Source organism: Marmota flaviventris, chromosome 12 (genome assembly GCF_047511675.1).
Source record: "Marmota flaviventris isolate mMarFla1 chromosome 12, mMarFla1.hap1, whole genome shotgun sequence".
In the NCBI taxonomy this organism is placed as follows: Eukaryota; Metazoa; Chordata; class Mammalia; order Rodentia; family Sciuridae; genus Marmota; species Marmota flaviventris.
In genome coordinates, this window is record NC_092509.1 from 104,318,795 (window position 1) to 104,329,766 (window position 10,972).

Sequence of the window (10,972 nt, forward strand, 5' to 3'; positions counted from 1 at the left end):
GTTCACAGTCGATCAGCTGAGTCCCAGTCAGAAGAGTGGTGTGTCCTTGGGTTTGGAATGCTTGTTGGCTCCTTGTTCCTCCTCAGTGACCCCTTGTTTTCTTCTTTTGCATGGGTGGTAAAGGGAAGGGCTGCACTGATGTCCGCTAGTACACAGCACCAAGCGCATGGAGCTTTCTGTCCAATCTAGTTGAATGAAAATATTATCCATTTGCTTGTAGAAGACACTGAGCCTCATTTTCCAAGGAAGCCTCCAGTTGGCCCAAAGACACTTAAGTCTGAAGGACCCAATTCCACACTTCCACTAAGCTGCACTTCCACCAGAGTGTGGGAGTAACGCCCACCTAGGACCAGGTCTGAGCAGGGCAGGGAGCTCTCCCACCCTGCCCTCTACTCAGAGCGGGTTTTCTTTCCAGGACGCTGTACATTTCAGATCATCCTTCATTTGTGGTCCCAGGCTAAATGGAGTAGTAACAGAGGTGTGTGCAGAGGACCCTTGGAATCACTCTCCAGTTCTTATGGGCTCCTTTCTGTTATATAATCTAGTATAGAAAACACATGCCTTGAACACACACACACACACACACACACACACACACACACAGAACACTTTGGAGCTGCATCTGGTTTGATTATTAGAATAAAACTTGTAAATCCTAAAAATAAACTGACCTAACTTGTTATGAATTTTTCTTCTCAAATCAGAAACTTCCCCCACTATGTTCTATTTCTCCAGTTTGACAGGTTCATCTTGCTTTTATTAAATACTAACTTAATATAGATGTTGTAAGTATCAATATACCCACTATTTTCTTTCCTAAGAATAACTATTCTTAATTTTGATAAAGTACAATTTATAATTTTTTAAATGAACTGTGCATTTGGTATTGTATTTTAAATGTCATTGCCTTACCCAAAGATTTTATCTTATGTTTTCTTCCTCAAGTTGTGTTATTTTAAGTCTGTTTTTAGTTCTTTGATATGTTTCAAGTTAGTTTTTGTAAGTTACTACAAGCCTTTTAAAAGAATATATCATCCTTAGAAACAGAGAAGCTGGTTATTTCCTGTTTTATTTCCAGGTGCCTCTTGCACCCTAATCCCGTGTTCTTTCCTAATCCTAGCTCTTCTTTCCGGTGTCCATGAACATCCAGTGTTTCTAGTGATGTGTTCTTTAATTCTCTGGTAGAGGTTGCGTATGATTGGCAGTGTTGCTTCTTACATGTCCAGTGGGTTTTCCTAGTGGAACTCCCAGTGGGTTTTCTTTTTGCTTTGCAGCACTGGGGATGGAACCCAGGGCCTTGCGCATGTGAGGCAAGCACTCTGCCACTCACTGGGCCACACTGCCAGTCCTCTTTCAAGCAATTTCTTATTCATTTTGTCTAAGTTGTTATATTGTTATAAACCTTTATATTGATTTATTGTCAAACACTAATTATTGTGGAAAAGTCACTGGTTGATATGCTATATGACAGGATAAAATACTTTTACAAAGCTTACTACACTTTCTCCAGTGGGAAAATCTGTTTATACCCATCAACCTCCCCTCCTTCTCCTCATCTCAAACATCCCATACTTCAGTTCAGCATGTGACAAGCCTTTTAAAAGAATAGATTCTCCTCAGAAACAGAGCAGCTGGGTATTTCCTGTTTTATTTCCACTTTGGTTCAAATGCCCATCTGTAGGAAGGGAAGGAGGGGCTACCTGGTGATTGTGTGTCTCAGTGTCTTATTTGGGGATTAAAATCCTGGGCTGAACTCTGAGACCCAGAAGACCTTATCATGAATAAAATGTGAGCCAAACCGCCAGAAGGAGCAGCGGGAATGAAAGCATTTTAAGCAAATTGTAGAAGTGATGGGGCTGCTGAGCTTCGCCGACGGCTCTTGTCCTGGTTGGCCTCAGTGTCCGGTTCCACTGGGTCAGGATGGCATTTCTGGCCCCCTCCCACTTCCCTGGTCCCATCAGTCGAAACTGGTAGGGACTGCAGGGGCCAAAGAAGACCTCCAGGGCCAGCCGGGGATCGGTCAGGAAGAGCCACGGTATGTTAGGCTTGGCCCCTATGAAGGAGCCCAGCTCATCCATGTATGTGATATAATCTGTCTGCAAGGTGTGGCTCTGGCCAAACCTGAGGAGGGAAAAGAACATGCCTGAGTAGGAGTCACAGCTGCCAACAGAAGCATGAATTTTTATTTATTTTTTCTCAGAATAATAATATTTTGGCCAGCACCCCTATTTATGCCCCTCAGCCCAATCTTTTCCTACAAATTTGAAGGGTTTTTTTTATTTTTTATTTTTGGCTAAGTGAGCTTTTTCTTTCATTTTTCTTCCTAATCTCTATCTGAGTTTGATATAGTTTTCTTTTATCTCTGACCACACGGCCTAGAACAAACTGACCCCCTGGTTCAAGGTGATTGATTAACTTAGTTCACCGTGGATTGCAGTATGGGGATTGAATATACGTACCAGGCCAGCGTTCTACCACGGAGCTATGTCCCCAGCCCAACTGAGGTTACTCTTTAACACAATTATTCTTTGTACAATATTGCATAGAATCTGCCCCAACGTTTGATTTTTATATTGGCCTGTGAACAGTGTAATATTGCTGTCGTTTATTAATGTACATTGTTTCATACTTTTAGTTGGAGTGTGGCCTCATCCTTAAGGAAACCGGAAGAGTAGTTGGTCATTTAAGTAATAAGATTGACATTTAGGCCTTCTTTTCCTTCCTCTTTTTTCGTGTTGGCCTCTAAAGGAAAGGATATCAAGCTGCAGGAATCGTAGCACACTGGATCGCCTGCCTCCGTGACTCCTAGGAGAACCTCATGAGGTCACGTGGGAGGTTGTGTTCACTCTGAGGATTCCATTTCTTCTCTAGGCCCTGAGCAGGCACCCACTTTGGGGCATTAGAGGAGTAATGTGTCAGAGGCTTGAAAGAGGAAGAAACTTCCCACACAGTTGTCTATGTGCCCCTTACCTAATTATCCTTTCAACAGATTTTTGATACATCATTTGAAAAATGTCTTCTGTTATAGAAGTAATGAACATGAAAAGTCCACTTAAGTATCTGACGCCTAGACATTCACATGACTTTCTACAATTCTCATTGATGTTATGCTTGAAAACACATTTGGATGAATCTGAAGCCAAACTCTGTTGGAAGAAAAAACTAGGGCAGGGAAGTTCAACCCAAGATTTTACTTGGCTTTCTTATTCCAGCAAACTAGAAGCCACTGCACAATTTCCAACTAGCTAACTTGCTGGCAGACAGGGCTGATGGAGTAGGAGCGTTTGCGGAACGCTGGGGAGTCATTTCTCAGCAGCAGCAGCAGCACTATTCTGATTTGAGCTGGATGTTCCTTTGGTTGGTGGATTATGCTCAACATAATAGGATGGTCAGCAGCATCTCAGACTCTAACTGTAAAAGGCCAGTAGTAAGCCTTCCCTGCTCGCAGTGACCAGATTTTACCAAATGTTCCCTGGAGAGCAAAATTGTTCTTATCAGAGAATCTTTGTTCTAGAGTTAAATAGAGGTTTAGTGACTGATTACCCATCTGATACAGTTGATTATAGAAGGTATTCAAAAAACATGAACTCTGACGGGTGACAAATTACAGACTGATGGTGCTTTGCTATGTGCAGAGGCAACTTTGGGACTCTGTCATTAGCAAGGGCCAGCACTCACCACTTTAGTTTCTTCCCCATTTTTTCATCGATGTCATCCATCATTTCATTTGTGGTTGGTAGGGTACATGAGTCTGAAAAAGAAATGAAGAGAAAAATATTGAAAAGACAAAGGAATCAGAAGTATGCAATGACACATGAGGGAATTCATCCAGTACTTATGAAATGTTTGTGTTAAGAAGAGCTGTTTTTGGTACCTTTAGCAGACTAAGGATTCACAAAGACCCAAGAAGTTATGAACTTTCTCAGGGAATGGCAAAGCAGCCGTGGCAGGAGACAGTGATGGCAGAGATGTTTGGAGCTTCAAGTCATCCAGTCTCCCATTCCCACAAGGTCATGGAGGGCCTGGTCCTCAACATACCTCAGGGGCATCTCATGCATGTAATAGCTTTGGGTTTCTTCAGATTTCCTGTTTGTATCCTCTTATTAAAAGTTTTCCCAAGGAACAATCTGCTAAACTGTATTCAAAAGCACATCAAGAAAATAATACACCATGGTCACGTGGGTTTCAGCATAAGCAGATCAATCAAGGTAATTCACCGTTTATATGGAATTAAGGACAAGAATCACGTGATCATCTCCTTAGATACAGAAAAGGCCTTTGGTTAAATCCAGCACCCATTCATGTTAAAAATGCCGGAGAAACTAGGGATAGAAGGAACTTATCTCAGCATATAAAGGCCATTTGTGATGAACTCAAAGCCAATGTCATACTGAATGCAGAACAACTGATAACATTTCCTCTAAAATCAGGAATAAGACAAGGCTGTCGACTCTCACCACTTCTATTCAATAGCCAGAGAAATCAGGCAAAAGAAGAAAATTAACGGGATACAAAAAGGAAAAAAAGAAGTTAAACTATTTTTGTTTGCTGATTAACTGAGCTTACTTCTGGAAGACCCCAAAAACTTCACCAGAAGACTTCAAGAGCTGATAAATGAATTCAGCAAAATAATCAGATAAAAGCTCAACACCCATCAATCAAAGGCTTTTCTATACTCCAACAGTGATTCTGCTGAAGAGAGATCAGAAAAACCCATCCCATTCACAATAACCTAAAAAAGTACTTGAGAATTAATATCTAACCAAGGAGGTGAAAGATCTCTGTGATGAAACTTATAGAACTCAGAAACAAGAAATTGAAGAAGACCTTCGAAGATGGAAAGACCTCCCATGTTCTTGGATGGACACAATTAATATTGTCAAAATGGCCATACTACCAAAAGCAATACAGAGATTCAGTGCAATCCACATCAAAATACTAATGATATTCTTCACACAACTAGAAAAAAGTAGGTCCTTAAATTCCCTTGGAAAAATCAGAGACCCAGAATAGCCAAAGCAGTTCTGGGCAAGAAGAATGATCACAAGGCATCATAATACCTGATCTCAAATTATACTACAGAGGTGTAGTGCAATAGTGTATACTACAGAGGTGTAGCATGGTATTGGCATCAAAATGGCATGAAGACCAAATGGAACAGAATTGAAAGCGGAGACAAACCGCATACTTACAGCCATCTGACAAAGGTGCCCAAAATATTTGTTGGAGAACCTTTTTAACAAATGGTGCTGGGAAAACTGATCAGCCCTATGTGGAAGAGTGAAATGAGATAGCTCTCTCTCACCCTGCACAGAAGTCAAACCCAAGTGGGTCAAAGACTTAGGACTTGGGCCAGAAACTTCGCAACTGCTGTAAAGGGCGCCCCATCATATTGGGGTTGGCACCGACTTCCTAAACAAGACCCCTGAAGCTCAGGGAATAAAAGAAAAGAAACAAAGTGCTAAAGCCATTCATTCTAAGGCTCATGGTAGCTAAACAAGACAACGGGAGGAAGTGTGGGCTTCAACCTAAGCCCGCAGCCACAGAGGATGTTTTAAGGGAAAGCAGGTGAATTTTAGGTTTTTGCAAATTTTACTACCTCTATGGAGCCTTCTTCTGACTGATGATTGTAGCTCATTTGTAACACCAGAGGAAAGTCAGTACGACATTTGCAGACAGGAGCACGCCCAGGGCATTGTGAGCACCTTACCTCTGCCTAGTGGCACTCTATAGCCATCATTTACTGTATGCTCCACTAGAAAGGAAAGGGGTCAGAATCTGGGTCTTCTCTCTCTGATGTTGTGTCCTAAGTACAAGACAGAGCCTGACACACAGTAGGTTTTCAATAAATATTTGATAAATGAATAAAATGACACCTTTTGTTTCAAGCAGATTTCCTAGGTTTATACCTATATCCTGTCTTCCCATAAAACCCCAGGCTTTGGGCACTGCTGTGCCTTTCAAGAGACAGGGACAATAGAAGGATTTTACAGAGGAAGACCTATAGAAGAGATTTCACAGCAGCATTCATTTAAATAATCATCCCTCATGGTGCATTTGAAATAGGAATGTATGTATCCACAATATTTTTAGAAAGCATAAATGTACAAACAATCTATAATTGCAATAGTTTCTTCATTCCTTGTAAGTTTTTATGAACATTGTTAGGCAGGTTGTATTTACATTGACCAAGATTCTTGAATCCTTGAATAAAAGGACATGTTCAATAGTAATGATAATCCAGTCACTGGAGTAATTAAATCCATATATTTGAGACTTTCTCCATGTAATTCTCATATTCTTGATCTCCTCACACAAGAATTCTTGCAGCCCCTGGAACTCCTGGGGTCTAGAATCAAGGAAGGCGGGGGGGAGAAGACTGTCACAGAGTCAGAGTGACACTGTGATTGTGACACCAGCTGATATTCACCAGCTCTCCAGCATGCCCCAGTGCCCACCAGGCCCTCCTCGCCTTTGCAATGCACCTGTCATTGCACTGACCCCATGCTGTCCTCTCTTACGTGAACCCTTGCAAAGGCTGCTCAGTTCCCTGTGAGAAGGTCAGGCTGCTTTTTATAGCCTTTCTTGCCCCTGGTGATCTAGCACCTCCCTTCATCCCTTGCTACTCCCCTCCTCTGCATTATATTCCCTTACACCAAATGCTTCTGCTCCCTCACACATGCAATGTCATTCTTCACCTTGGTGTCTTTCCTCATGCTGTTCCATGGAGTCACTGGCCAGCTTCCCTCCCCAGAACACCCCACAGCTTCCCCTGTTGTGGCAACCCCCCACGTCCCATATGAAATTCTGTGAAGTCAAGGAGCACCTGCTTATCTTACCCCGTTGGATTTCTAGCACAGTACTTGGCATACAGGAGGTGCTCCATAAATGCTCATTGACCAAAAGAATGAAATACAGATGGCCCACCTACTTGCAAACACTTTCGCAGCCCAGCGGGCCTGCAGGTCAGCTGTGGGGATGGCAGCCCCCAGGGACTGGACAAGGCCAATCACAGCCAAGGTCGACTTCTCAAGCTGAGGGGGGAAGATGCCTTTGTACAAGGTGACCTCGTTGTTCCTGTTTTTGATGATGGAGTCATCAAGGAAGGGGTAGGCATAACCATAGCCTGTGGCGAAGATGACGGAGTCGATGGCCTCAAACACCGTCCCATCCTCAAACACGGCTGAGGTCTCTGTGAACTTCTTCACCCCAGGCTTTATGGACACAGTGCCACACAGGATGCGGGATGGGAGCTCATCATTGAACACAGGCTCTTTCCTCAGGGGACTGCAGAAACGAGAGGCAAACAGCCTTGCTGTGAAACACCTCCTTTCCAAGCAACAGCTGAAGTCATGTTTAAAGCATGTATGTCTGCACTAAGGAAAGAAAACATAAAGAAAGTGTGTGATGGTCCAGTCACTAGCTTTATGATTAGTGGTTGATTAGTGATTTTGTGAATAGTTACCTGTTACTATTTAATAAAGCCACTGTGACATTTTTAAATGAATAAATTCATGTTTATAAGGCATGAAAAATTCCTTATAACCAGTAGAAAAGAGATCTGATATGCATTCATTTGACCCATTTTTATTACAAATTTAACGTGTATTAGATACGCTCAATAACTTCAAGACCATTGCCTGTGAGAGCTATGATTCTTAGCTCAAGCTAGCCACCTAGAGAACTGTTTTTAAATGTTGGAGAGTGATATTGGCCAAATTCTAGTGTTATATTGTGTGCATGTATGAATACGTCACAATTAATCCCATCAATATGTACAACTATAATGCACCAATAAAAAATGTGGAAAAAATGTTAAAAAATACCTCATTTCCAAGAAATATCTGCAGCTGCTTACAGAACTGTTACCAAATTGGATCCGCTAACCATTAGCATGAAGGTCACAGAAGTCTCTTGGAAAATTCCTTTCCTACATCTGTGACAATTCTTATGATGTTGTTGGAGCTTCCTTTTTTGACCCTTGAAACTTGAGCCTTCTCTTATGGGTGCTTTTACGACTTGGCGATTCATCAGATAGATAGAATAAAACCTCTTCTAGACATAATAAAGTGCTTAAGAGTGTAGACACCGAAGCCACAAGGCCCAAGTGCGTGACAGCTCCGACTCTTTCTGGCTGTTGCTTCTCTTTGTTTCCTTATGTGTACAAAGGGGAGAATCCTAGTATCTTCTTCATAGGGTTCTTGTGAGAACTAAATGAACAATTATCTAGAGAGCACTTTGAACTATACCCGGCACATGCCAGCACAATTACTGTAAGTGAATTATCATTCCAATTTTAAGGTCGTGTGTAGGGAAGATTTTAAAGATTCGTAGTGTTTTATTGCCATGTTTGGTTTTCTTCCATCAGCTCTGGTCACAAAATAAAAAATAGCAACTTAGATACTGTGCTTTGGTTGCCAAAATTCTAGGAATGATATTTTTTATGACAACATATTTCATGTTGACTTAAGTTTCCTTCAGGGATTGTGGAATTTCCTCTAAGTATCTCATATACCAAGAAACTGTTTAAATGTTAAAATTTATCTTTATGTATTTCCACAGTTTTCCACCTCTGTAATTCTGTAACCTCTTTTTTGCCTTACACACAAAAAAAAAAGAAAAAAGAAAAAAAGAAAGGAGGTCACAGCAAAGCCTGTTTTTGATTCTGTTCTCCTTCACCTCAAGCAAAGGCGGAGTGATAAGGGTACCCGAACCTTTTCTGGGAGGGAGCTTTGTTCTCAGAATGAATGGATTCCCAAAACTGAGTATTAACTGTCTAAATGGAGAAGCCAAAATATAGTTTGCAATTACTTTTACAGGACAAAATATATTAACCGGCTCAAGCTTTGGAATGCCTTTTGTGTTAAACATATCTATTTTAAAGGTGTAAAGTCAACATTAATTTTTCATGAGGGATATAGCAGTCAGTGAGACTGGGTAGGATAAATGCTTTGGATCAGGGTTTCATTCCTAAACCTGTTGCTTGATTTACAGTTCCTCCTCATTTTTCCTTAACTGGTGTCTCTACACGCAGTGGAACTTTTTGGCCCACATGGCCAGCAGGTGAAATGTCTTAGTGAAGCCTTTCTTTTCTTACCCACTTAAAAGTTCCCCCACCCCATACTGATCTTTCTAATCAGAACGCCTTCCTCATTAGTGAATATCGAGGTTTTTCTCCAGAAGAAGTAAATAAATGAACAACTTAGTAATTTTACAGGTCACATCGGCACTATGGACCTTCATTGCTTTATAGGTGCCCTGTCTCCTGGCTGCCTCGCAAAACTGTGCAGTTGCCAGGGGTGGAGGAAGCATCCACTTTTGCTCTGAGATTTCCTACTGGTAGAGACACTATTCTGTTAAATGTGCCTTAGAAACACATCAGAATCCTTGAGGCTAAGAGCCGATATTTGTAATGCTCTATGGCTTACAAAATCATTTTTATCTTTCTTATCCTATGGAACATGACAAGAGTCTTGGGAAGCAGATGTTATTGATAACCTCATTCACCCATAAGCATGGACAAGATAGTCTTAAAAAATATTTGTTCTGCCCTCCACGCCCTATGCTATGGCTTGTGGCTACTCTGAATCCTGCTCTTCAGGATGACTTAGCTGCCTGGTCCACGCCCATTCGGATTCATGTGCATACATTTCTCCCAACTGGTCTCAACAAGGTTTCCAACCCATAATGATCATCCAGTCTTTTGTGTCATCTGTGCAGTTTTTAATTTAATCCCACCCGACTCAATGAGACAATGACAGTGGGGTCGAGAGAGAAAGAATTTGCTTGAACTAGTGCCCTGCTTTTTGAGAGATAAAATATATACTATTTGTAGTACCGATTTAAAGGCACCAGGCCATAGTTCTCATGCTTAAACCACGTGTTCATCTTCTTGACATATAACCAGTCAGAGACAAATGATGGAAGGATATTCCGGAGAAAGGAGGCAAAGCGGGTAACATACACCATGTCCCAAGGGTAGCCGTCATCCCAAACCCGGCTCATGACCCAGGAACCACTTCTGGTGCTGATGATGACCTGGAAGGGAAAGGCAACACAGACTGCAGCATCACTTTGTAAGAAATGAGCAAATATGACTCAATTTCTCTGGACACTTCTACATATTTCCCTCAATATTTAGATAGGAACACCTTCTCTTATGGTTCAGAAATCAGGTCTCTCCCCCAAGCTCATGTGGGAGATAATGCAAGAAATTTCAGAGGTGAAACGTTCAGGTTATGAGAGCCTTAATCTAATCAGTGCATAAATCCAGGGGTAGGGATTGACTGGATGGTAACTCAGCAGGTAGGAGGTGGCTGGTGGAGGGGGGTCATGGGGGCGTGCCCTTGGGGTTGATATTTTGCTTGTGGTGAGGGGAGCTCTCTCTGCTTCCTGGTTGTCATATCCTGAGCTGCTTTCCTCCGCCACACCATGATGTTGTACCTCACCTCAGGCCAAGAGCGCCAGAATTGGCTCCGTATGGACTGAGGCCTCTGAAGCCATGAGCACCAAGTAAACTTGTCCTCCTCTAAAATTGTTCTGGTCAGGTCTTCTGGTCACAGAAGAAAACCACAAACAACAAACAAACAAAAATACCCAAACCAAACCAAACCAAAATAAAACTGACTAAAACCTCTCAAAGGCGAGGGTCTGGATGAAAAAGTCCATAATTGAAAGTAGGTGGAGGCAGGATCCCTTCTCCCTCCCCCGAGGGCTGGTGACAGTGTTGACAGGATGAGAACCTGCCTTAAGAAGTATTCAGCTGGGCACGTTTACTCTAACCTACTCATAGACCAAGACGGGGGTCTGGGAGCCCCAGGAGGGTGGGTGGTAGAAGGAGGCGGGCTGAAGGGAAAGGTGCAGCTGAATCTCTACATGAAACGAGGCCACGGAGACACCACGGAGTAATTCTGTTCTCTGTGCCCGGTGTCCTTCCCCAGTCCTCCCCGTGCACCTGCCCCAGGAGTCCTGG

The 10,972-nt window shown here is 42.3% G+C and overlaps 1 protein-coding gene across 2 annotated transcripts in view; it reads right to left on the bottom strand.

Annotated features, from left to right (window-relative positions):
* Positions 1-1,629: 1,629 nt before the first annotated feature.
* Fmo3 (flavin containing dimethylaniline monoxygenase 3) overlaps positions 1,630-10,972 on the bottom strand; it is an 18,734-nt gene continuing 9,391 nt past the window's right edge. For both annotated transcript variants that reach the window (XM_027934973.2, XM_071600326.1), the window contains exons 5-8: positions 9,839-10,038; positions 6,932-7,287; positions 3,679-3,751; positions 1,630-2,121 (exon numbers count right to left, since the gene is read on the bottom strand). In XM_027934973.2, coding sequence (XP_027790774.2) covers positions 1,776-2,121; positions 3,679-3,751; positions 6,932-7,287; positions 9,839-10,038 — 975 coding nt within the window. In that variant the 3' untranslated portion in view covers positions 1,630-1,775. The remainder of the gene's footprint in view (positions 2,122-3,678; positions 3,752-6,931; positions 7,288-9,838; positions 10,039-10,972) is intronic.